The sequence below is a fragment of the Sciurus carolinensis genome, chromosome 15 (assembly GCF_902686445.1).
Source record: "Sciurus carolinensis chromosome 15, mSciCar1.2, whole genome shotgun sequence".
Lineage (NCBI taxonomy): Eukaryota > Metazoa > Chordata > Mammalia > Rodentia > Sciuridae > Sciurus > Sciurus carolinensis.
In genome coordinates this window covers 8,181,341-8,209,143 of record NC_062227.1, presented here as the reverse complement: position 1 = coordinate 8,209,143, position 27,803 = coordinate 8,181,341, and the positions used below count along the sequence as shown (strand labels likewise).

The 27,803-nt window shown below is 40.5% G+C and overlaps 1 protein-coding gene across 3 annotated transcripts; it reads left to right on the top strand.

Annotated features, from left to right (window-relative positions):
- On the top strand, positions 1–24,691 carry Znf484 (zinc finger protein 484). Of its 3 annotated transcripts, XR_007105194.1 has the most exons (6): positions 1–95; positions 6,041–6,085; positions 11,330–11,456; positions 11,736–11,828; positions 15,520–18,346; positions 22,151–24,691. XR_007105194.1 is itself a non-coding variant. In XM_047526556.1 (5 exons), the coding sequence occupies exons 2-5, from the start codon at positions 6,071–6,073 to the stop codon at positions 17,856–17,858; spliced, it is 2,574 nt and encodes an 857-aa protein (XP_047382512.1). In that variant the 5' UTR covers positions 1–95; positions 6,041–6,070; the 3' UTR covers positions 17,859–20,838. The 3 variants fall into 3 exon arrangements, 2 of the variants coding, with proteins under 2 accessions (XP_047382512.1, XP_047382513.1); XM_047526556.1 differs by lacking the exon at positions 22,151–24,691 and having other exon boundaries at positions 15,520–20,838; XM_047526557.1 differs by lacking the exons at positions 6,041–6,085; positions 22,151–24,691 and having other exon boundaries at positions 25–95; positions 15,520–20,838.
- Positions 24,692–27,803: the final 3,112 nt, after the last annotated feature.

Sequence of the window (27,803 nt, the reverse complement as noted above, 5' to 3'; positions counted from 1 at the left end):
GGTAGGGCGGGGGGAGTCAAAGGGAGTAGGTTGCGTTTTAGTTCCTGCGACTGCTGTGACGGTCCAAGGCAAATGAGAGTGTGGGCGAGCGACAGGTGAGTGAGGGGATGGAGCGTCCAGGCTTTAGGGGAAGAAGGGTCTCTGGCATCCGTGATGAGGGGTCGGTCAGCGATGGGGAGCGGATTGGACCACAGGTCGGGTCGTCTGGGATGGGTGTGAATGGATGGAGCGACTGCGGGATCCGTGGGGACTGACGGCCGTGGGCTTGAGCGCGGACCCGAGGGAGGACCGCCGAGGCTGTGGCCGCGGGTCCGAGGGTCGGTGACGTGGATCTTGACCTCCGTTGTCCATCCCGTCTCGTAGCCGCACGTGTTTGCTAGGGGTTCAAGAATGCGTTGCCCTGGGTTGCGCCTGAGCTTCCAGGTGCCTGGTCTGTTCCCTTTCCTGCCCAGGTTAGCGGTTCCTTGGCCATCCCAGTCATTACATGTATGGCCTTCTCTTCTTTTCAGATACTGTTTTTTTCTTTTTCACTTTAGTCACTTTCCTTTTCCCCCTTTTGATTTAATTTTCTTTTCTTTTCCTCCCTCTCCCTCCCCCCCCCCCCCCCCCCGTCTCCCCCCCTCCCCCGTGTGTGTCTTGGTACTGGGGATTGAACTCAGGGCCTTGAGCATGCTAGGCGAGTGCTCTAACATAGATCTACATCCTTGGCCCCTTAACTTTTAGGTGGATACCGTTGGAAACATTTATGGTTACAAAGTTTCTCTATATCACTTCTTGGCGGGTGACTGGATACTAGGGAATGAACCCAGGGGCACTCGACCCCTGAGCCACTCCCCCAGCCCTATTTTGTATTTTATTTAGACAGGGTCTCACTGAGTTGCTTAGCATCTCACTTTTGCTGAGGCTGGCTTTGAACTCGTGATTCTCCTGCCTCAGCCTCTGGAGCCACTGGGATGACATACACCACCTGGGCCAAGCAGTGTCTTTGACCTCTAAACTCTCCACACCCAGACATGCCTCAGCCCTCCTAAAAATGCCGGTTCCTTTGATTCCCTTTATCCCTTGACTGCGTTTTCGTACGCACTGTTCTGACTTGTGCCTGTGGTCATGGCTGGGCACTGAGGATTTCTTCCTTGTCTTATTATATCCTGCCTCCTGATTCCCTGATCTGTTTTGAATGTCTAGTATTAAATTCCTGTAAAGTCCCCCCTATTTTTTGTTCATTCACTCACCTTCCTGAGAAGATGCCTGGCTCTAACTACATCTCTTTCTATGAAATGTATAAATTCAATGTGATATTCCACTTTTAACCTGAGCTATTTAGGAGAGTTTCTTCATCTCTATACTTTTAAGATGTTTTATTGCTTATTTTAATTTTATTGTATTTTCAGGAAATGTACACTATGAAATTTCAACTTTTTAAAATTTATTAAGATTTTCTCTGTTTTGGGCAAAATTATTTTATGTTTATTAAATTTGACTTGTTTGAATTTTTCAAATCTCTCCTGATTTTGGTCTACTTGATTCAGAATATTCAGGAGACAATAAAAATACAGTAAAACCCTTTCACTTGGATAGATCATTTTGTTGTACTGTGTGCTTTTTCTCTAATTTTATTTGTGTTGCACCTGGGGGAGGGGCATACACACCATACACACATACACACACACACACACACACACACACACACCCCTAAAGGTTAATGCATTTTAGATATTTTTTCATTTATTGGATATCATTAATATATAATTCTTTTTTTTTAAACAGAAAAGTACTTTTAACCTTGAATTCCACTTTGATATTTACATCATAGTCACTTTCACTTTTATTGCATTCAGATGATATATCTTTGTTCAGAGCTTTATTTTACATATGCCTGTTTGTTTTAGGTGATCTGCTTGTAAATAATAGATTTTGATGGGGGGGCTAGGGAAGAAGAGAGTTTTTTAGATTAGGTAGAGGGGAGTGAAGGGAAGGGCGGGGGTAGGGAGATAGGAAGGACAGTAGAATGAATCAGACACCATTACCCTGTGTACATATATGACTGTACGACCTGTGGAATTCTCATCATGTACAGCCACAAGATTGAGAAATCATACTCCATTTTATATGATGTATCAAAGTGCATTCTACTGTCATGTATAACTAATTAAAACAAATAAAAAGAAGAAAAAATTAATCTAGAAGAAAAATTTTCTGTGTCTTTTTTGGAACTGGGGGTAGAACCCAGGGCTTTGCGAATGCAAGGCAGATGCTTTGCCACTGAGCTATATCCCAGCCTATCTAGAAATTTTTGAACATGGTAAACAGAATAATGAACCCAAATATACCCATGTCACCAGGCTCAGCAGCTCCCAGCATTTGCCAGCGATGTTTTGCTAATTCCTTTTCACTTTCTTTGTTGTGACCAGAGTATTTTCAATCCCAGATACGTTGGCACGCAGGTCCACCTGCCCTGGATTCCCTGCCATTGCATAACTGCCATGTCATAACCCACCTAACAAAAGTCACAGGAACTCCCTAAGATCATCCATAGCCAAATTCCCGTTATCTAAAACGCGACTTGTTAAACTTTCCACTGTGAGAATTTCAAACATACAGAAGTGACGTGAGGAGTGTATAATAAACCCGTCTGTACCCTTCAACCAGCTTCCACAACCATCACCTCGTACCTGACCACGTCACCTGTACCCCACCTTCCCTCAGATTTTTTTTTTCTCTGCTGGATTATTTTGAAGCAAATCTCAGCATTGTGTCCTTTCATCCGTAAATATTTCAGTGTGTAACTCTAAAGATAACTACTTTGAAAAAACATAGTACTGTTGTAACATTTAAAAAATCACAGTGTGTTTTAAAATATCATTTTGTGTATGTTGGATTGGTAGGTAGTGTTAAAAGTTTTAGACAAATTAAATTTAGCAGAGCTTACTTGGGCAAAGAATGATTCTTGAATCAGGGAGCACTCAGAACCAGAGGGAATTCAGAAAGCTCTGCTCAGCAGTGTGAGTACTGAGCTTTGGGACACAGACCCAAGTTGAGACATCACCTGACTGACTACAGCTAGACATCTGTCTTATTGGGGTATGATGTGATAAGTTGGCTGCTTGCGATTGAAAGTTGGCGGTTACACTCTTTTTTTTTTTTAATCCTCCCAATACTGGGGATTGAACCCAGGGGAGCTTTACCATGGGATAATGTCCCCAGTCCTTTTTATTTTTTATTTTGAGACAGTCTTGCTTCAAGGACCAGGCTACCTTGAACCTGCCATCTTCCAGCCTCAGCCTTCCCAGTTGCTGGGGTTACAGGTTGTGTCCCATGCCTGTCTCTTATACTCTTTTTTTTTTTTTTTTTTTTTTGTGGGGGAGGGGATTGAACTCAGGGGCACTTGACCACAGAGCCACATCCCCAACCCTATTTTGTATTTTATTTAGAGACAGGGTCTCAATGTTGCTTAGTGCATTAGTTGCTTAGTGCATTGCTGAGGCTGGCTTTGAATTTGGATCCTCCTGCCTCAGCCTCCCGAGCCTCTGGGATTACAGTCATGCCACCTCCCTGGGTTCTTATACTCTTAAGTTAGGCTTTGGCTTGTTTGCACACTCAGTTAGGTTGTAGTCTTCTGTGTAGGGACTCAAGATATGGGGGCAGTTTCAGGCCAAATTTAAGTTTATTTAATAGTAGATTTAGGGGTTTGATTGGATTAAAATTCTTTTTTTTTTTTTTTTTTTTTTTTTTGTTACCTTTTTGGCAAGACGGCTTCCAGTTACTATGTCTCCATCGTGAGACATGTCGGCTTATCCCTTTTTATGATACAGCAGCCATTGATGGTCATTTCCTACATCCACTATTGCCCAATGGACATATTCCATTTCTGCCATTACTTTTAGTTCTTAGCTGGCATGAGTACATAGAGAAGAATTCCTTCACCAAGTGTTGAGTTACCCTAAGTTTCAGTCATATAGGAAAGGCAGCAAAAATGCCTTTTTTCCTCCTCTATTTACAGGTTTCAAAAATAATAATGATACCCAATATTTTCGAAAGGTCCAGAAATGTTCCATATCATGATCTGAGTGATAGATGCACAGGTGTGGAAAATATAGCACATGCATTAAACTGTATACCTAATATTTATGTCAAGGTTAGCAAAGTAATGAAAAATTTGCTTACATTAGGAAAGTATACCTAATTGGAATATATCCAATATAAAAATTCAAAGAAGCAGTACATTTTCAAAAAATTTTTACAGATTGTATTTAGGAGCAGTGAATTTTAAAAGTCAGAAAAAAATATTGGAAGACTGGAGCTAGGGTCCTTAAGGGGACATGGTAGCCAACGTATGGTTTGTTTTCTTTTCTTTTCTTTCTTTTTTCTTTTTTGGTGATAACTGGGTAGAGCCCGGGGCCTCATGCATGCCAGTAAGAGCTGTACCACAGGCCACGTCCCAGCCCCAGTATATGGACCCTGCTCCCAAACAGTCAGTAAAAGCATGTGTTAGGGGGATAATTGGGAAATATCAAATGTGAGCCAAATATTAGCTTGATATTACAGAATTACCATCTCTTCTGAGGCATGATAATGATTTTTAGGAGATTTATGTGATGTATTTAGACCTGAAATGTCACCTCTGCAATTTTCAAATCGTTCAACAAAAACAAAGTATAGAAATAAAGCACAGTTTTACCTCTTCTCTCTTAGGGTTTTATTTTTTTGCAGGGGCGGCGGGGCTGGGCCTGAAAATTAAATTAACATTAAACAGTTTAATGTAATGTAAATGACATGTGACATGGGACCCTCATAAAGAAGTGAAAACCCAATGAAGGGACAAAAACTTATGCTTTTATGTCAGGTTGGACAAAGAGAGGCAGTTGTGGAAAAGTGACTGGATGACAGGGGAGGTAAAGGGATGGATAATTTTAACAAGGTCCGAACAAAATTCTCTTGGCTGGGCTCCCGGTCCAATAGTTTCTTCTCTTCTGTTCAGTGTGGCATCTTCCCCGACGGGGCGCTGAGCCTCTGTTTTGAAGAGAAGTGGGAACTAGATTGCCCTTCTTGCATCTGCAATTTTTCAGGTGCTCTTAGCTCAAAATAATCTTTATACGCTGTGGCATCTTTTGGAGTTCTTACTCTGCTATTCTTCACACACATATTTAAAATATATGTGTATGTATGAAAAGATTAAGCAAATTGGGAAAAATGCTGATTATTGGAACAAGGTAGAGGTTATCCTCGTGCTAATCATTCAGCTTTTCTTTATGTTGGAAAACTGTCATAAGAACCTTTGGGGACTTGGCCAGGTCCTAAGGCTCACTGCTAACTAGAACTGGATCCCCTTGCTGCACTGTGGCCGAGACAAAGTCCGCTGAAAGTTCTCTTTCGAGCTCTATATGTGAGGGGAAACAGTGAGAAGGTTAAAAAGCTCCCTTTTTTGGTATTTCTTGTGGATATTTTCCCTACTTGGGTTGATAACAGAAGCCGAGTAGAATCATCAGGAGGATGTTATGACCTTTAAAACAGTTATTTTGTTGTTTACTGCCAAACAAAAAAATATAAAATATTAAAGTTACCTATAAATTTACCGTCACCCAAGTATTATGTTAACATGTTAGTCTGCTTGTTTCCAGATAATATTCTCTATATGTACATGAGTGTATTTGTGCATGTATGCATGTGTATGAACAGACAAGTAAACCTATCATAGTACAGTGAGAGTGGAATCGTACTGTGTGGTACATCTTTTTATATTTACCCAGCAGTTTAACATATTATTCTATAATTCAATTTTATGTAACATGTCTTTTGGCGGTCCTAGAAAGTTTTAATTAGGGTACAGTTATCGTCAGGGTTTTGTAGCTTTTCTTTGTTTTTGGCTACGTAGTGGTGAGACTCCTGCCTTTGTGCAGTGTTAGATGGTCTTTTAATGATGTAGTCCTGGAAGTAAATCTTGGGGTCATTGATGCGTAAGCACTAAGTGACAAATGTATCCATATGTGACACTGGCATGCTTCTGGCTCTCATCTGTACCTCTGCCCATCTGTTTTCTCAGATCTCTGCCCCTTTTCCAGAAGACCCCAAAATGAGCAAGTCCCTGGTGAGTTCTTATTTGTTCATCTATTTATTTTTTCCTTTTTTGAAAAATTTCCTAGTGAATTTTAGTAGGCATCTGACACACCGTATGTAAGATGGACGGGTATAGACAGATAGAATCTAAACTGAGAAAAAATGGAGACTACCAGTTCTAAGTCAAGTTTGGAATATTGCTAAATGTGAGTTATGTGTTCTCACACAGTTGTGAACTTGAACTATATATAACCTTGTTTCTGATCTTCCTGACAGACATAACAATAGGGATGGACGAGTGGTTTATATTAACAGGTTTATTTTATCCGTGATGCCAATCTCCTCACTCTTGAAGTTTGTGAAAATCTTGATAGATCTTCAGGTAAATGGTGACTGGGCAGGTCCTCAGTGTGACCTGCTCACAGTGTACCGGCAGGGTCTCTCCTGTCATCTGGTCAAGCAGGGCTTCTCAGGCTTTACTTGTACATCAATTCAGATTCTGGTTCTGGGATGGAATACAAGCTTGCATTACTCAGAGCCCCAAAGAATGTCAGGGCTGCTTGTCCAAGGACCGCCCTTTGAAGCAGACTTAAGATTTTATCATGAATAGGTGTTGAATTATGTGAAATGCTTTTTATTGATCATGTGATTCTACTTATTTAACCTGTTGATATGGTAGACTACATTTATTAATTTTGTCATATTGAACCAACCTATCATTTTTTGGAATAAATCCTATTTTGTCATGACAGCTACTTCTTTTTATATATTGTATTTAACCAATATTTTGTTAAAGATTTTTGCATCATGTATATGAGAGATATCATTCTTATTTCTTTGTGTTTCTCTCCTCTACCCCCTGTACCAGTTTGGGGTATTGCAGGGATGGTTTTCTTAGTTGTTGATGAGCCTTTAATTTTATTTGTTTATTTATATGTGGTACTGAGAATTGAACCCAGTGCCTCACATATGCTAGTCAACACTCTACCACTGAGCTACAACTCCGGTCCTCCCGGTTTGGGTTTTGGTATCAGAATAATACTGAACTCATAAAATGAATTGGAATGTGTTCTTCATATTGATTATTCTGCCAGAGATTGTTTATAATTTGTGTTTACTTTTTCTATACTGTGTGTCCAGTTTTTGTATTAGGCAGTGCTGACCTCATAGAATTAATTGAAAAATATTCCCTTCTTCTCTGTTTTCTGCAACACCTTGTGTGGAATTTGTGAAATTCTTTAAATATTGGTAGAATTCTCCAGAGAAATCATCTAAGTCTAGAGATTTTTTTTAAGTTTTAAAATGGCAAACTCAATTTCTTTATTATTTATTTATTATTGAGGTTTGCATTTTTTGAGGAATTTGATTCCTTTTATCTAAGTCGTCCAATGTGTGTAAAGTCGTTTGCAGTTGTCTTAGTCTACTCTGACTGCCATAACAAAGTACCACAGACGGGGTGGATAAAAACTCAGAACTTTATTCTCTCAGTTTTGGAGGCTGGTGCTCAGTGTGGTGCAGTTCTGGGAAGGGTGCTCTTCTTATCTTGAAGATGGCTGGCTTCTCACTGTGCACACGTGGCCTTTCCTCAGTGCGTGCCTGCCTGAGGGAGAAAGGACTCTTCTTTGAAACCATCAGATTGGCTGTTCCTTCTGTTGTTGGCTGGTTGGTTGGTTTTTGCTCTTTTCTCACAGACAAGAATGACTCTATTGAGCCCAGCCACCCCTTCTCATCAGTACCTCCCCATTTTTGCCATTGCCCGAATTTTCACCACCATGGATCTCTGGCATCAATCCATCCTGAGGACCGGGCGGTGGGCGGAGGCAGTGGTTTTTCTAGCTAGTGATGGTGGACAGCTGTTTTAGGGGGCATAGAGCTAGAGGTGGCACTGTCACCTCCATTGAGGTAGGTGAGGGTGTTTGCCAAGAAGAAAAGGAAACTGCCACCATCCATGTCACCGAGAGCTGGGGCTCCACTTTTATTGGGTTTGAGGGTGGATCTGATGGTGGTCATGTTTCCCAGGACTCCAGTTTAAATCTGAGTCAGATTTGGGGGGCTGAAAGTGAGTAGGAGGAAGAGGAAGCTGTTCATCCTGGCAGAGTCTTGCTGGACTCTCCTGGTAACAGCTGTGGGAGATGAGTTCAGGGCTCTCGGCCTAGTGCCACCTGTCTTACCAGGGTAGGATCCACCCCACCTATACGACCTCTTTTAATCTTAATTACCTCTTAATAGCCCTATCTCCAAATACAGTCATACTGGTTTAGGGTGTGAGCATGAAATTTTGGAGACCACAGTTCAGTAGCAGTAATAGTTCCTTTATAAATACCAATAAATGATCTTTTCATAGAATATTTTTAAATTTTATTGATTTCCATTATATTTTTACCTTTTCAATTTTATTGATTTCTGCTTTTATCTGTCTTATTTCCCCCTCTGCTTGCTTTGGGTTTTGATATTTTTCTCTCGTTTCTTAAGGCAGGAATCTCGTGATTGATTTGAGAAGTTTCTGATGTAAGCCTTATCACTGAATTTTCTTTTCACCACTGCTTTAGTTTCATTCCATAAATTTTGATACTTTAAATTTTTATTCAATTCAGTATAATTTTTGTATTTCCCCAAGACTCCCTTTTTGACTTGTGCATTATTTAGATATGTGTTGTTTAGTTTCCAAATGGGTGGAGATTTTCCTGTTATCTTTCTACTACTGATTTCTTGTTCGAATTCACTGTGTACGAGAATATACTCTGTATGACTGCAGTTCCTTTAAATTCATTGAGATTTTTTAGTTATTCTGACAGATGTTGAGGGGGCAAAGTCTCCAACTGCAACTATGGACTGGCTTCTTTCTCCTTTTAGTACTACCAATTGTTGCTTTATTGGTTTTGCAACTTTATTGTTTGGAGCATACATATTTAAGATTGTTTTGTCTTCTTACTGAATTGACCCTTTTATCATTATGTTGTGGTCTGAATGTTTGTGTCCTCCAAGCATTCATGTTGGAACCTAACTCCTAATATAATAGTCTCAGGACAAATGTCCTTTGGGAGGTAATTAGATTTAGATAAGGTTATGAGGGTGGAACCCCATGTGGAATCAGTACCTTTATAAGAAGAGAAAGAGATCAGAGCTCATTTTTCCTTTGCCATGAGAATATACAGCAAGAAGGAGGGCATCTGCAAACCAGGAAGTGGGCTCTCACCAGTCACGGAATCTTTGAGCACTTTAATCTTAGAGTTCTAGCTTCCAAATGAGAGATAAATATTTGTTACTTAATCCTCCCAGTCTATAGTATTTTGTTATAGCAGCCTGAACTAACTAAGATATGAAATGTCCCCAATAATTTTCTTTCCTCTGAAGTCTATTTTATTTAACATGAATATAACCATTCCTGCTTTTTTAAAATATTTGTATGTTAGATATTTGTATTAGTGTCCTAGGGCCATCATAACAAACTTCATAAATGAGGTGGCTTAAAACAACAGGGATTTATTCTTTTACAATTCTGAAGGTTGGAAGTTCAAAATCAATGTATTGGTAGGGCCCTGCTGTCTCTTTCTTCTAGTGGTTGCTGGAAATCCTTGATGTTCTTTGGCTTGCAGTTGTGTTACTCCTACTGCCTGCGTTGTCACATGGCCATCTTTCCTCTGTGTGTGTGTGTTTTCACATGGCATTCTTCCCTCTAGAGAACTTAAACAGTGCCTATTTTATTTTTATTGGATATTTAGTTCTATATCAACAGTTCTTTCTCTTCAGCAATTGAAAATGATTGTGCCACTTCCTTTTGAGTCTGTAGTCTATGAGAAATCCTCTTTCATTCAGTTGCTATTTCCCTACAGGTAACATATGATTACCCTCTGGCTGTTTTCAGATTCTTTTCTTGAATATGATTTTCATACATCTCATTGTAATGTGTGGGCATGGGTTTATTTGATGCTTTCCTGTTTGAGATTGCTCATCTACTGAGCTCTGTGGATTTATATCTTTTTTTTTTTTTTTTTTAATCTGGAAAGTTTTCAGCTATTATTTCTTCAATTTTCTTTTTTCACTTCACCATCTTTTCTTTCCTTCTAGTACTCAAATGAAATGAGTACTAGAATGATCTTCTGTGATTATCCTATGGGTCCCTTAAGCTATGTTCATTTTTTCCATATATTTTCTTTCTTTTGTTCAGACTAGTTAACTTCTATTGATCTGTCTTCAGGGCAATTGATTCTTTCCTTTGGATGTTCATTCTGCTGTTGAGATCATTAAAGTGAAGTCTTAAATTTCAGTTTTAAAATTTTCCTTCTTTCCTTCCTTCCTTCCTTCCTTCCTTCCTTCCTTCCTTCCTCCCTCCCTCCTTCCCTCGCTCCCTCACTCACTTATTACATATATAATGGATCATTTGCCCATTTTTTAATTGGGTTGTCTTTTATTGGGTTGTGAATGTTCTTTGTATATTTTAGGTACAAGTCCCTTATTAAATATATGATTTGAAAAATGTGTCCCCCAGTCTGTAAGTCATTTATTCACTTGATGGTGTCCTTCAAAGTACAAAAATTTTAATTTTATTTTTTTCCTTTGGATGTTTGTATTTTTGGTCTCATATTAAGAAACCATTGCCATACCCAATACCCCTTTTAACTAAAGTGTAAGTTTTTACTAAATGTAAAAACATTTCAATGTGCTTCTTAGTCCCAGCCACTTGGGAGGCTGAGGCAGGAGGCTTGCTTGAGCCCACAAATTTGAGACCAGCTTGGGCAACAAAACAAGACTGTCTCAAAAACAATTTGTTTTGACACTCTTAGGAAATAGTAATTAACAACAATTATAAAGGTTTATTTATGGATTCTCAGTAGTATTCCAGTGGTCTGTATATCTATCCCTGTGCCAATACCAAGTTATTTTGAAAGAACAGCCTTATTTTAATTCTTTTTTAGAGAAAAAATTGGCTTAGTGGATCATTGAATATAAAGTGTATGGCAAAATATCTTCTTCAAGTCAACTATTATGGAATATGGTGCACACAGAGAAGTCTGAAGATTGATGAATTTTCACAGCTTATTTCTATGTAACCAGCATATAGTTTTTTAAAAAGATTATTATTATCAATACTGCAGAAGGACCAGCATGATACTTTTTAAAGGATTTCTTTTTTTAATCACAACAACAAAATAAAACATAGGTGTTTAGTGGGAACTTATATATTATAACCTAATAAATAAAAATAAGTTCCTAAATATCTTGTCCCCATGCTTTAATCTTGATCCTTCGCGTTGACTTGGATCTGTTTTCACAGGGACCAGTGTCTTTCGCGGATGTGACCGTGGAGTTCAGCAGGGAGGAGTGGCGGCACCTGGACCCTGCCCAGAGGAGCCTGTACAGGGACGTGATGCTGGAGAACTACCTCACCCTGCTCTCTGTGGGTGAGCACAGCCCTGGCGGGGACGAGCTGCAGCCAGGGGAGCGCCTTTGCTTTCGTAGGGGAATTCCTGAAATCTGGGTGTTCAGAGGCCTCTGCAGCTCCCCAAGACTGCAGGCATCTGGGCCGTGCAATGGCTTTGTCTTTGTTTTGCCCCGTGTTCTCCATCATCTCTTTGCTACTGTGCATATGCCTCTGTTCCCAGTGGGCGTTTTTGGAAGGCACATGACGTGCTTCATTGTGTGGCCTCTGAAACACCTTCTCTGTCGTGTCTTCTTAATAGGCTGTCCAGTTCCCAAACCAGAAGTCATCTTCAACTTGGAGCAAGGAGAGCCGTGCCTGTCGGACGGTGAGAGCTCAGGGCAGAGCTGTCCAGGTGAGCAGGGAGCCAAGAGCAGGCAATGCCTCAGCCCACCTGCAGCTGGGTGGGAGAGCTGGCTTTGAAGTACCCTTAATGTGACTTTTCTGCTTACATCTGAGCTTTCAGAACTGCTTGAGGGAGCTGACATTGTCCCCTTGGAACTGTACACGCTCCCCACTGATGACCATGCCAGTGCTGACCTCTCAGGAGGGAATGTGCTGGCTGCCAGCACTGTGCGTGACGTCTCAGCCTACACCGTCTGGGACATGCCCTCTGACCCGTTTTTTTCCTTTCCATAGAAAACCTCTGTTCTTTCTGCCTTCAGCAAGGGCTTGGGCCCTCTTCTTAGGCATTCAAACTCCCACAGATCTGCCTTCTTTAAAAGTCACCACCGGCCACACTCCTGTTTCCTGGTTTCTGTTCTTTTTTTTCTCTTTTCCTTTGTGTCTCAGTATTGTCACCTGGATGGGCGTATTTTATAGTCTGTGCTCTTCTTCACTGTTGACTTTGTGGGCGTCGTGGGCGTTTTCTTCCTGCCTGGCTAGTGCAACCCAGCACTGACTTGATCTTTCTCATTTTGATAGTTCACAAGAAGCTTTTGTACTTTATTGCAGGAGATTGAGTTAATTAACTCGTCAGTGTGTTCAAGGGCCCTCTCTTACTTATTCCTCTTAACCCCCATTCCCCATACTCATTTTATCCTTCCCAGAGGCAACTGCTTTTAACACGTGTGCTATCTGCCCTAGAACTTGTGGGGTAGGCTAAAATCCAAATTGTTGGTATGTTTAGTTTATAGAAATTGTTAGTTTCTTTTTTTCTCCCCTCCCCTTTTCCTTCTGTCTCTATTTCTTTAAATTGGCACATTGCAACGTGTTTTTCTAGTTCATTGCTTCTAACTGCTGCATAGCATTCTGTAGCACAGACACATACACCACGTTTTACTTGTCTAGCTCCTGGCTACTACAGACAGTATTGTAATAAATTTCTTCAAGCACTGTTCTTACAGGAAATGAGACTTTCTCAGGAAGGAGTGATAGGATTGCTTTGTCATTGAGTATACTAACAGATAATATGACTTAGTGTTGGCACTGTGTTCTGGATTGACTCTCTTCCTTGTACAATCCCCTGAGCATTGTACAAGGATATTAGTTTCCCCATATCCCTGCCTGTACTTAGTATTATTCACATTTCTAATAATTTGGCTAGCCCAATGGATTTCAACTTCTAATTATTGTTTAATTTGTGTTTCTTTAATGACAGAATGTGTTTAGCATTCATCTGTATCTTGTCATAGACTCTGACTTCATTTTTGATGCTTGGCTATTGGCATCTTCTAAGGCTTACCTCTCTCTCTCCCCCTCTACCCCACATCTGGACAAAATGATAAGAAAGTTCAGGTTTTCCCTCCTTTGGGAACATGGAGTCAGCCAGTGCTACCTGCAACCACCAGAAGAGCCCAGACCTGATTCCTTCCTTGTTCTCTCAGGCCACAGTTGGACCTGCTTGGGGTTGTCCCCAAAGCCTCGTTGCATAAACGAGCCTTTTCGTACCCCTTAGCATGTGTGTCCCACTATCACTCTTGACATCTGACCCACATCTGGGCTGGACCAGTTCTCCCTTGCAGGTGCTTCGCGTTAAGCTGGGCAGTAAGCAGGCAGTTCAGACAGTGACCACCACCCAGTTCTGCTGCCTCCTGGCGAGTCTGCACCTTGTCTCTGCCATGTATATAGCAACCTAAAGTGTGGAAGTTGCAGTTGTTATTTAGGGACAGGTGTAAAGGGTGAGGGCCTTCCTTAAATTTGCCCTTGGTCAAGTGTCTCAGCCCTGCACTATTTGCGTGTTTCACATTGAATTGTATGTCTGGGTTCCAGCTGTGACTGATGCTTGGCTCCCAGGAATGACTGGTACTCTGTGACCATTGTGTGTCTTAGCCAGGCATTGGCCTCATTTTATGCAGTGCCCAGGAGTACTGATGCCTTTTGTATATAAGAGTGGGTCCATTGGGTGGCTGCCGGCATAAGGGAAGACAAGTCCCAGTGCAGCATACTATAAGCAAGTGACTGACTTTCCAGAATCTTCCCTATTCTACATGGTTTTTGGCTTTCCCCTCTGATCTACCTTCTCAAACAATTCATTCTGCTTTTCTGCTAATTTTTCTCTTAGAAAAAATATCATTTAGTGGCTTAGGAGGCTGAGGCAAGAGGATGGTGAGTTCAAAGCCAGCCTCAGCAACTTAATGAGGCCCTAAGCAACTCATGAAACCCTGTCTCTAAATAAAATATAAAAAAGGGCTGGGGATGTGGCTCAGTGGTTAAGTGCCCCTGAGTTTAATGCTCGGTACCAACGTGTACGTGTGTGTGCGCGCGCGCGCGCATAATTTGGACGCCCTCTCATGCCTGGATTATTCTAACCTTATTTGAATATGTTGATTTCATTTTTTTTTAACTAGTTCACCTTAGATGCAGCTGATAGATTTATTACTTAAACCACTATACATTTTGTTTATCTCATCCTAGCTATATGGAGTAAAACTGAAGTCACTTATTATCTAAATTATGACACATTCCTTTCTTAATGAGTTTGTAAGTGAAAGAAATAACACGGCCTCCTTTCATAATGCACGTTTGTCTCTGTGTTGTTTCCAAAAGCATGTCTGTTTCATTTTGACATTTTCTTTAATGTTCCCCTGCATCTGATCCTTTGATTATATTTTGTGTGCAGGTTTCTCTTGTTCCTTGAATTGAATCTAATACAGCATACCTTGCTTGTCCCCTCCTCTAATTCTCCATTCCACAGAAATTCAGAGAAAAGCTACATTATATGATAACCAAGCCTTTTGCCACTGTACTTCTAAAAAAATGTTTACGTAGAAAATACTTCGTAAAAATTAATGTCTTTTGAATTTAATCTATAGGCAGAAGAGGTTGTTTTACTCTATTTCAGAAGGTTTTTAAAATTCTTTCTTTTGGAATCAATTCACAGGGCCAGAGAGAGTAATTATAAAGATAACCATGTGAAATCTTTATAAAGTTTCAACTTTGTGCAAATATGCATATACCGATATACACATCTATGTAAATTTAAGTATGAATGATTGGGAATATTCATGTGTTCACCTCCAAGTTAAATGGAAAAAGAGCCTCCCAGAGTTGTGGTGAGGTGGGCAGAGCGCCCTGCATGATCTTAGCATGCTCAGGGGCTAGGCTTTATCCCCAGCATCACAAAGAAAACAAAACCAGAAAAGTTCTTTCAAGCCACAGATTTGCTTTTTGTTCTTCTGGCACCTTCCTCCCTTCTATATTTGCTTACTTTGAATCTCTTCCTTCCCAATTACTAGTCACTTGATGTGGGCAGTTATTAGACTTTTCTGTGGCTTAATTTCCTCATCTGTAAAATGGGAAAAATACCAACATCAAAGGGTTGTGATAAAGTTTAATAAAGAACTTAGAACAGCACCTCCAAATGCTGTTGTTTATCCTAAGGTAAATGTACTGTGTTAATGTTATTGCTATATATTATTGTGCTTGTATTACACAGAGAGTAATATACCTACATGTTTATATATATTTTAAATATTTGTATATATTTGTTATGTTTTGAGTACATGTCCCATTTCTCTGTTCATCCTGAATTAACTCAAAAGAATCAGTCCTCTGTCTTCCATTGATTGTTCTCTGTGTCAGTTTAATCTTTTCTTTCTTTTCAGATGGGGATACTGGTTTTGAGACTTCACAACAGAGACTCTCTGAAGACGTTTCTTTCCAGTTTGAGAGAATTAATCTCTTCATGAGAGATGACCCCTGTTCCGTTTTAGAACTGTGGCAAGATGACAAGCGGAGAGGGGGACAGGAGGCACACCAGAGCGGGCCTTTAGGTCGCGCGGTCTTCAGCACTGGGGCGGCGCTGGCCGAGGAGAGGCGCTGTGGGTCCCTGGAGGCTGGGAGCCTCGGGCACATCGGCGCACATCGCAAAGGACTCCCTCCTGGCCGCTCCTGCAGGAAGACCCTGAAGCTCGCTGCAAGCGCACCTAATCATAAGAGAAACGGCGCATCAGAAAGTGACCAGGAGGTGCCCAGCTCCGAGGATGAGGGTGCTTCTGCTCACGCGGAGCCTCAGACAGAAGTGAACGCTGGAGGAGGCGGGCGCTGCCGGGAGCTGGGAGGTCGGGAGCAAGCGCTCACTCGGCCTGTTTCCGAGAAGCTCCGTCTGTTTTCTGAGTGTGTCAAGGTCTTCGCCGAGAAGTCCCGCCTCTTTGCACAGCGGAGTGTTTACGCCGAGGAGAAAGAGCGCGAGTGCGGTCAATGTGCGGCCGTCTTCACCGCCAAGCCCCCGCGTGCTGTTCCTCGAAGAGTTTCTGCAGCAGAGGAATTTGGGAGAGATCTTCCCCTTCAGTCAAGTCATCAGAAAACTCCCCATGAGGAAAGTTACTGTAAATGTAGTGAATACGGAAGCGCATTGAGCCAGAAGCCCGATCTGTTCCGATGCCAGAGAAACCATCCTGGAGAAGGACCCTATGGCTACAGTGAATGTGTGGAAAACTTCTCACAGAATTCAGACGTCAGCGTAATTAAAACAAATCACATCGGAGGGAAACACTTTGAGTGTCCCGAGTGTGGAAAAGCCTTCACAAGGAAGTCCACGCTAAGTATGCATCAGAAAATTCACACGGGAGAAAAACCCTACGTGTGCGCTGAATGTGGGAAGGCCTTTATCCGGAAATCCCATTTTATCACGCATGAAAGAATTCATACCGGAGAGAAACCCTATGAATGCAGCGACTGTGGGAAATCCTTTATAAAAAAGTCACAACTCCACGTGCATCAGCGAATTCACACAGGAGAGAATCCTTTCATATGCTCAGAATGTGGGAAGGTGTTCACTCACAAGACCAATCTCATCATACACCAGAAGATTCACACTGGAGAGAGGCCCTACACGTGTACCGAATGCGGGAAGGCCTTCACTGACAGGTCAAATCTCATTAAGCACCAGAAAATTCACACGGGAGAAAAACCCTATAAATGCAACGACTGTGGAAAATCATTCACCTGGAAGTCACGGCTCAGGATCCATCAGAAATGCCATACTGGCGAGAGACATCACCAGTGTCGGGAGTGTGGGAAAGCGTTCATTCAGAAGTCAACACTAAGTATGCACCAGAGAATTCACAGAGGAGAAAAGCCCTACGTTTGCAACGAGTGTGGGAAGGCCTTCTTCCACAAATCCCATTTTATCACTCATGAGAGAATTCACACTGGAGAGAAACCCTATGAATGCGGTGATTGTGGGAAATCCTTCACGAAAAAATCACAGCTCCATGTGCATCAGCAGATCCACACAGGAGAGAAGCCCTACAGGTGTGCCGAATGTGGAAAGGCCTTCACGGACAGATCGAATCTCTTCACACACCAGAAGATCCACACCGGAGAGAAGCCCTATAAATGCAGTGACTGTGGAAAAGCCTTCACTCGGAAGTCAGGCCTCCACATACATCAGCAGTCCCACACTGGAGAAAGGCATTATGCGTGCAGTGAATGTGGGAAAGCCTTTGCAAGAAAATCAACACTAATTATGCACCAGAGAATTCACACGGGAGAGAAACCCTATGTTTGCACTGAATGTGGGAAGTCCTTCATCCAAAAGTCACACTTAAATAGACACAGGAGAATCCACACCGGAGAGAAACCCTACGAGTGTTGTGACTGTGGGAAGTCTTTCATTAAAAAGTCACAGCTCCATGAGCATCATCGGATTCACACGGGAGAAAAGCCGTATGTGTGTGCTGAATGCGGAAAGGCCTTCACCATCAGATCAAATCTTATTAAACACCAGAAGATTCATGGTAAACTGAAACCCTATACATGCAGCGACTTTGGGAAAGCCTTACACTGGAAGGCACAACTCACGAGTCAACACAGCGCACCTCAGAAGTCTGACACTGGGGGAGTAGAGTGCCCAGTGCCACAGTCATGGCGTGGGGATATAGGCCACGGCTTGACTAGGAAACAGGAGGTGACCACGGCCTACACGCTGACTTCTGTCTAGTCCGAATTAGGAACGTCTGCATTGCATAATTGATGTCCACAATACATCTGGGAAGGTACTTTGGAGGAAGTGTTTAGACAGTGTATTGTGGCCAGGCTTGGTTACTTGACAGATTGTCAGGCCCTGCAAGTAACAGCGAAGATGCAAAAGCCAGACACCACAGTGCAGGCCTATACTCCCAGCTACTCCGGAGGCTGAGGCAGGAGGATCACCTGAGCCCAGGAGTAAAGATGACTTACAGTCTTTCCGATTTCACTGTTTTGGTAAGCAGTTGTATAAATTCAGGGCTGTTGAATTTCTCATGCCCTGGGTAACAAAACTTTTCAATATTGACCAAAAAACATTTCATAAGGAATAGAGTGGTAAGAAAATTTTTCATTGTCTTAGTGACCAAAGGACACTAAAATCAAGATGGAAGTTAATCAATTCAGGTCTGTAATGAAAAGAAATTACAAGTTTTTGTGAAAATTGACACTGACAACACAAAGGTAGGACTCAACTCCCCCCTGCCACTTTTCAGAAATCACTATTTATCGTTTATAGTGTTTAATGTGTATGTCTTGTTAATAGCTCCCAGGAGCCTAAAATGTGACCCCAGCCTGTATTCCTGAAGCAGTCAGTGATGCAAACAGCATCCTGTGACTGTTTCATGGCTGGTGCCAGTCATGGAACTTGGCACAGATACCCAGACCTAGATAACAGCACTATGAAGCCTCAACTTTGTTCACAGAAAAGTGCACTTTCTTACTGATTCCCGTTTGAAAAAGGGACAAATTGAGAAAAAATGGGTTTCAAGACCTAGAATTCATTCCCTCCAATTTTTATAGTACATTTTCTACATATTTGTTATGTGCTAGATTACCACGAGACATACTGTAGTTTTCTTAGAAGGAAAAATATAGTTGAGCACTTGGAAAAGTACTCCTCCTTTTCTTTCCCATTCTCTATGAATTAATCTTTTTTTATCAGACATGGAAAGAAGTGTGCCATGACCTTCCAGAATAATTATGAATTTGTCTCTCCTTTAGAGCTACTGATTTTTGCTTTATATTTTGAGGTCTTTTTTACATGCATTAAAATTTAGAATTGTTACGGTTTTCTTGGTTAACTGAAACTTTAAGAAATGTCCCTTTTTATCTCTAATGATCCTTTTTGATTTAAAATGTTCTATGCCAGATGTGAAGACAATGTAATAACTCCTGGCTTAAAGGCAGGAGTGGATCAGTGCTCATACCGCTCAGACCAAGGGGAGCAGCTAGAACGGGAGCCCCAGGTGTCCCTTCCTCACTCACACCTAGGGATGCCTGCATTTGAGGTCTGGGTGGAGTTGCCAGAGCCCATATTCATCTAAATCAGCCCACAGAGTTACCCTGTTTATTACTTTTTTCTTTTTATTCTTTTAAGTCTCCCCCTGGAGTCATATTCTTTCTTGTTTCTGAACTCCCTTTAGTATTTCTTTTAGTGTGAATTTGCTGATAACAAGTTCTATTTTTGTTTGTTGCAAATGTCATTGTTGTGCCTTTTTAAAAAATTCCTTTGGTGCTGGGGACTGGACCTGGGGCCTATGCATGCTAAGCCTGAGCTGCCTCCCTAGCCCTGGCCTTTATTTCTGAAGGACTCTTAGGGAGTATGGACTTCTAAGCTGGCACTTGCTTTCTATTCATATTTTAAAACAATTATGTTCTGTCTTCTGTTGAACAATAAGGCCAATTTAATTACGTTTGAAGTACTCTGTCTTTTTAAAAATTTTTCTGTTTTAGCTGTTGGTGGTCCTTTATTTATTTTATGTGATGCTGAGGATGGAACCCAGGGCCTCACACGTGCCAGGCTAGCACTTTGCCACTGAGCCCCAGCCCCAGCTCTACGCTGTCCTTTTTTCTCCTTTAAATCTTTTCTGTTTTTAAAAGTTGTACAATATGTCTAGATGTGGTCTTCTATTATATATTATCCTGCTTGGTTTTCACAGTGATTTTTTTAATATGTGTTAAGTGGGGTGTGTGCATGAGCACTTCAGGAATTCCTAGCAGTTATTTATTTAAATTATGCATCTGCTTCATTTCTTTGATTCTTCTAGGAATAGCCCCATTATCTAGATCCTCCATGGAACCGTTTCTGTTAGCTGTTCTACTTGGGTTTTGATGTTGTTTTGTCTTCTTCATATATCTGGTGATTTTTTTTTTTTTTTTGTACTGGGGATTGAACTCCCAGGGGCATTTAACCACTAAGCCACATCCCTAGCCCTTTTATTGTGAAACAGGGTCTCATTAAGTTGCTTAGGACCTCACTAAGTTGCTGAGCCTGGCCTTGAACTTGTGATCCTCCTGCCTCAGCCTCCTGAGTGACTGGGATTACAGGCGTGTGTGCCCTCAAGCCTGGCTATCTGGGGATTGTAACAATTCTTTGTCAGACTGTATACTAAAATGTAGGTAAGATGGTCTGGGTGATACCTTCTTCCAGCAGGGTGACTAGGCTAGGAATGTTAGCAATTGCTGCCTGCCTTTATCCAATCATGTGTTGAGATCATTTGAAATGGGCCTTGTAGTCTCTCTAACAGTTTGTCTGGTTTTTCACCCTTATTTCTAGGGGATACTTTTAGGACCTAGGACTGTGGAAGGTTTATTGGGACCCTCTTCCTTGGAAGGACCTGAATTCTTATATTTATCTCTTTATTCCCATGAATTTGTAAAAGTCTCTCCAGCCTCTCTTGGCCAGGATTTACTCTAAGAATTGGCTAACACCTTTTGATAATAAACAAACCCAAATTCCAGAGAGTATGTGTTAGCTCTAATTTTAGTTTTGCAATTTCTCACTGTTTTTGTAGTTCTACCATGCATTCAGAAATTAAATGTTTAATATTTTCTTCCATGTATTTTAAGTTTTCAAAAATACAGAGTAGTGGTGTCTATCACTTACTCTGCCATTGACAGAAAACTTCAACTGAGATGGCTGTTCCTATGTAAGGAGTTTGGAGTCCCTAAATAATAATAATAATAATAATAATAATAATAATAATAATATCATCTTCCTTTTTCTCCAAAAAATTGAAACCAGGGGCACTTTACCACTGAGCAATATCCCAACCTTTTTTTTTTTTTAATTCTTTTTCTTTAGTTGTAGATGGACACAATGCCTTTATTTTGTTTATTTATTTTTATGTGATGCTGAGGACTGAACCCAGTACTTCACATGTGCTAGGCAAGTATCTACCACTGAGCCACAACCCCAGCCCCCTTTATTTTTTGAGATAGGGTCTCTTAGCTGCCATACCTGGCTAAGTATATTTTTAAATTACCAAAATTACTGACTTAAAAATGAAAATACTCTACAATATTCCTTTTTTCTTTTTTTTTTTTTTTTTTTTTTTTTTTTTTTCACACATGGAACTTTTATTCAAGCGGACAAAATGTGTCCGCTCAGGGGAAAGGGGAAAGGGAAAGAGAGAAGATGGCGCACGGTTCCTTGTATTGGAATTTCACGGGCTGGGAGGAACCAATCATGGAGGAGAATTATTACAGACTGACTGATGGACCAATGACATATTGGAACGTAATGTGGGAGGCAGGAAGGTTACGGCGACGTAATCCGGAAATTCCTGTAACGGGAAAGGCGGGCTTAACGGCAGATTGACAGGTGTTCCTTTTTTCTTATTGCTTACTTTTTAAAGCTGTGACACAGAAGAGAATATTACCTGTGGTGGTGTCAGTTTTATTATGGTATCTTCCAAACTTCAACAAAAGGAGAAAATTGAAACTTCTCAGATGTCTTCTTTAATACTATCAGTTTTCCTTTGGATCATTAATTAAAAATGAGGTTAATGAAGACTGGCTTAAGAGCCCTGGGATTTTAAAATAGGACTTCAAAAATTAATTTAATAGGATTACTGAGATTGTGATTCTTAACCTTTTTGTGCTCAGGCACATTTTAAAAAATAAAATTCTATATCCCCAACTTGGGGGGCGGGTAGGACAAAAAAACTGCTTTGCCTTTCGTCAACCCAGTATTAGTCTCTAGGAGAGAGGAAGGCTCTCTTTTGTAGGGCTCCTTGCATCTCCAGGGCGCTTGGGAACTGAAGGAGTGTTGGAAGCCCGTGAGTGGGACGGAGCGCTGACTCTGACGCAGAACTCTGGAGAGTAGTAGACCGGAGCTGTGTCCTCCAGGGAAAGGCTGTGGGTTAGCCATGTCTGTTTATACCAGCGCCATATTGTAGTTCATCTGGAGTCCACGCAGAACTATTTTAAAACCAGTTTTACACTTTATAAAGTTTTTGATGAAAGTGCATTTTAATGTTTCAGAAAGGAACCTCATACTGTGACTTCAGTCAGTGTAAGAAATGTGTACTCCAACAAACATGTAATTATAAATGGCATGATTCATGGGGAGAGCAGAGGTCTGAGTGTGAATAGGACTGTATGCACAAGTCACCCTTCATCACGTGTAGAGTACTCACGCTGGAGAGCAGCTTGCTGAATGGAGCAGCGGGGGAATCCTGCAATGAAAGGCGACCAGTGCCTCTAGAAGCAGAGTCTTCCTGTAGAAGCAAAACCCCAAGAAATAGAGTTCGTTTTGTTTACTGATTTAAGCCAGATTATAAAGTGTTCTGTATAATTTGTGTACCTTTAATATCTTTTGGAAAAATGATTCTTTTCTTGGCCATGAGTGGACTTTCACAGTGTTAGACACTGTTCGTGGAACCAGCTTCGGTTTTAGTACTCCTGTCTGCTTACTTTATCATCTTTTGAAGCTGGGAGTGGCTAAGTGACCTACCTCAGGCCAAGAAAAGCAAAACACTAGGAGGTGTATCCTGGGAAAACCTGTGCTTTCCAAAGAAAAGGGACAAATGTGACGGCTGCCATCAGTTTTTCCTGTTCTTCCTGAGTTCTACATGGTTCCTGTTGCATTGGTGGCCATCTTTCAATCACTGGGTAAAGACTGGTCTGGGTATTATCTATTCAACACTAGCAGCAACTGCCCTTCTGTCAAGACTTTAGTTATGGTATAAAAATAAATAGATTTTGCATAAACCATTGTATTTTAGGTTTACCTTACACTCAAAAGCATACCTAAATTTATTCAGACACCAAATGTATAGTTAATTTTATCCTATGCATTATAAAATATTTTAAAAACATTTCTTTAAACTAGATTCTCCACATAAACTTGAATAAGATAAACAGCAAAATTATTCATGATCTGTAATGAGTAAAAGGAACCACAGATATTGAATCAATATGATCAGAAGAGAATTCTACCTAGAATAAATGATTTTTCTAACAAGATAATTTATTAAAGTTGAAGAAATGAAAAACTGAAAAAAGTCAATAAGATAACTTCAAAATATTACAGAACTACCACTGAAACTGCACCAGGGATATAGGAGGAGATTTCTTAGGACATATAAATGATGAATTATAAGAGAAAGAATAAATTAAACTTTTCAAGTCTAAAAGCTCTTCCCCTTTTAAACATCATTGAGAAAATGAAAAGCAAAGACAGAATGGGAAGAAATATTTGCAATAGATATCTGAAAAACGATTTGTCTCCTGAAAATAATAAAACTTTAAATCCTTTATAAAACAGCCAAATAAAAATAGCAATATACCCGAATAGAGAGAATTCATAAAATAAGTTATGAAATGACGAAGAAAGGATTTCAACATTAGTCAGCAGAGAAACAAATTATAACCTCAGTGAGACACCGTTACACACCCATTAAAATGATTGGCACTACCAAACACTGGCAGTTGGGAATATAGAATGGCACAAATACTTGAAAGGGTTTGTCATATTAAAATTTTCAGATGGGCAATTACCATAAAACCTAGAGATTCTACTCTGGAATTTAACCCAAGAGAAATGAAAACTTATGTCCATACAAACACTTAAACATGTATGTTGATAACTTTATTCATGATAGCCTGAAAGTGGAAACAATTTACGTGTCCAACAAGGGAATAGATAATGTGGTATAGTCGTAAATGGAAAACTACGCTACCATAAGGCAATAAAAGGAGTGGATAACTGATAAAAGTAACAATATGGATGGATTACAAAGTTATTTTGATTAAGGAAAAAAAGACATGAGTATTATTGTATGATTGCATTTATATGAAATTTTAGAAATGCAAAATAATAAAGAATAAGATTGATAGTTGCCTGGGGCTCAGGAAAGGCGGGACAGCCAGCAAATGGGCACAGGGACTCTTTCTTGGGATGATTAAAATGTGTATTTTGTGTCAGTGGTTTTAAGAGTGTATGCACTGCCAGAATGCATTGAGTTGAACACTAAGTGGACTGAATGTAAATTATATCCCAATAAAGTCAATTTAAAAAACTGAACATGAAAAGATGGATCTGCATGTGAACTGAGTTCATGTCTAAGATAATTGTAACGATTTCACATCATTGCAACTTGCGGAGAAAAACGTTTCCCAGTATGTTCTACTGTCTCTCCATCAGGAGAGCTCACTGCAGCTTTACAACATGCCAGGGCTCTTAAGACATCACAATAACTGCTGTGCAAAAGTAAGGGATTATTGACTCATTGCTTATGATCACAGATGCAAATATCCTAAATAAAAATTTAGCAAGTAGACTTTATCAGTATATGACATTTAGTCATGATTTTATTTTTAAAGAATGATAGAATACCAATAAATTTGAATGATTCATTACTTTAAAAGAGAAATATATTTCATATCTATAATTACTGAGGGGTATTTGATTAACACTCATTCCTAATAAAACAGGCATGGTAGAAAAATAAATATAATTCTCTAATAGCAATAGCAAATATTTTAAATAGAAGTAAATATTTGAATCAAAATTGGTCATTAAGAATTTTCCAGGGGGGCTGGGGAGATAGCTCAGTCGGTAGAGTACTTGCCTTGTAAGCACAAGGCCCTGGGTTTGAATCCCCAGCACCCCCAAAAAAAAAAAAAAAAAAGAATTTTCCAGTGGAACTCTTTAGCATAATATTGGAAAATCTGGCATATGAAATAAGATGAAAATGCAAGTATTAATATAAACACTGAGAATAAACAAATATAGGTAGATTCCAATGGGAGTCCCATTGGCTAGCTCCTGGGGACTTTTGATATGTTCCTAGTATTTTGGGGGTACTTATTTATATTCTGCCACAAAGTGTCCCAAGATTATTTTTCTTTTCCTATTCCTGAAATTAGCAATTTCATAAAGAATTCTTGCTTCCTTTTAGAGGAGAAAAGCATTGGAAACCAAGATCTGGATGCAGGTATACCCTGCTATTGGGATGTCATAGTTTCTAGTCCCTGTCAACAGGAAGAGCTAAGAAACAGATAAATGGGTATACGTACATCTATATGTGGACATAATCATACACAATCACACACATATTTCAGTATCTCTTTATAACCATAAGTTCATTTTGATAGCTCCAATTCATATTCAAAATGACAAGGTTCATGCTAGCCTCCCTTTACAAATTAGTAACACCCATCTCTTAATAGTAAGAGCATGTCTTCCATTATCCACACTATATTTACACTATATTTATGTCCTCCCTCTAGAATATGGAGCAAATAATTAACAAAATGGCTAGTACACCTGTGCAAAAAAAGAAACCTAAAAGCTATAGTTCATATCAGTTTAGGGTTCTTTTGGGCTCTAAATAGAGGATATATAATACAAACATGGTGTTCAAAAATTACTTGACCCAGCAAAGTGATCAGGTTGACATTAACAGTGATTAATTGTGTTGGTGGTGTGTATTCTTGGTAAAATGTGGCAAGAGTAGCACTTTACCTCTACGATCCACTTCCATAGAACACATAACTTCCACTTAATTATGAGAAAAACCTCAGACATTCAAATTCAGAAACGGTCTACAAAATATTTCACCAGTATTCCTTAACACTGGCAGGGTTATCAAAAACAAGCATGGGAAACTGTCACAGCCAAGAGAAGCTTAAGGAAACCAGACGACTAAGCATATGATATCCTGGTTAGGATTCTGGAACACACAAAAAGGATATATTTAAAAAGTAAAGAAATTTAAATGGGTAGTCTGCATGCTGCCTGCAGCGCTCTTTTGAAGGTGTTCCGTGTTCCTGGCATCTCGTCCTTCCCGAGGTCTCCACTACAGCTTTGGCTTCACTCTCACAGTGCCACATGTCACCCTGCTAGGAGTTGCTTTCAGGGACCCCGACCCTGCGACATACTGCCAGGCTTCCCACTGCGATCTCAGTGAAACCTCCCGGGCCCTGGAACTTGCCTCCCACCTACCTGCAAAGCCAGCTTCGTGTGGATGCTGCCAACATTTGCTGCTGAAAAAACTGCACCTGAGCTGCCTGAACCTCAGATGCATCGGCTTCCGAGTGCCTTCCCTGAGCGGGTGGTCCTGGGCTACCAGAGCTCTTTACAAAAGACTCTGCCCTTGTAATTCTTTGAAATAAATTTGCAATTCTACATCTCCAAGCCTGTGGTGGCTAAGCGGCAGCTTTTGTTTGTCCTCCTGCAAGAGACTTCCATTATTAACCATTCCATCCTTTGTCAAGAACTGTAAGCAGGTTCCTTTTCTGGCCATGCTTTCCATTTTGCTTCACTTTGCTCCAAATTCTTCCTGTAAACATGGCTAAAGGCAGGCAGTCACACCATGATGCAGTGTGAGTGCTTCGCCTTGAAATTCCCATGGCCAGGTGAACTAGTCCATCACCTTTACTGTCAGCCTCCCACCAAGTCTCAGGCCATGGGCAGAGTGCATTCAAATTCTTTGCCACGATGTATCGAGGATGGCCTGAGTCCAGCTTCCAGTAGAATCCTCATTCCCATCTGAAACTTCATCAGTACAGCCTTTCACGTCTGCATTCCGGTTTGTTCTTCCAAACCCTCACCAGAATCACCCATTAAACTCTACACATAGCATTCTATGCTTTCTCTAGTCTGCTTCTCAACACTTTTCCAAATTTCCCTTGTAAACCAATTTCAAAGGCTTCTCCACACAATTTCAGACAGCAATAATGCCACTCTGTACCACTTTTCTGTGTTAGCTTCCTATTACTGTAACAAAGTACCTGAGGTAATAAACTTTAAAGAGAAAATGCTTACTTCGGCTTATAGTTTTGGAGGTTTCAGTCCATGGATTGGTCCTGTTGTTTTCAGGACTATGACAAGGAGGCACCACTTCCTACATATGGTATGCACACTCCCTTCCAGAGGTCCCCCCACACTCTTCTGCAGATAGTGTATAGATATTAGTAGTTGTCTCAATTCTGCTGGGAAAAAACAGACAACCTTGAAAACTGTCATGGGGAAAGTAAAAAGGAGTTCTAAGTACCTGGCCTAAGTTTGTGGGATTGAGAGAAGGCACCCAATTCTGAGATTTCTCACCAAGGAGGGAATGAGAAGAGTGAAGCAGGTATACCCATATCAAAGGTCTCAGAGATCTACTAAATCTCCAGTTGACTGGTGAAATCTTCCTATTCTGAAGTCAATCAGTAAAGACTGGAAGATGTGACTGCCTTTTTTCTAATGTGAACATCAGTGTAAGCCTTCAAGGAATATGATGAACCAAGGAACCATCACACCACCAAAAGAAGAAAATAAAGTCCCAACGGGTGACTCCAAAGAAATGGAGATGTATGAATTGTCTGACAAAGAATTCAAAATAATTATCTTAAAGCTCAGAGAGTTGCAAGAGAACACAGGTATTAACTAAACAATACAAGGCAAACAATATATGAACAATATTAGAAGTTCAACAAAAAGACAGAAATCAGATGAGAACCAAACTGAAATTCTGGAGCTGAAGACTGCAATGATAGAACTGAAAAATTCAGCAGAGAGCTTTGATAGTAGATTCACTCAAGCAGATGAACAAGTTGGGAAACTTCAATCATTTGAAGTTCTCAACAGAGTGAGAGTCAGTCTTCTCTCACCATTGGTGGAGAGCAAAAACTATCATGGGGGGCT

Bases quoted from the DNA above. Each gene is read 5' to 3' on its own strand.
- Znf484 (XM_047526556.1), top strand. The intron at 11,457-11,735 runs GTGAGCACAGCC...TCTTCTTAATAG, and splicing joins CCTCACCCTGCTCTCTGTGG to GCTGTCCAGTTCCCAAACCA. The intron at 11,829-15,519 runs GTGAGCAGGGAG...CTTTCTTTTCAG, and splicing joins CTCAGGGCAGAGCTGTCCAG to ATGGGGATACTGGTTTTGAG.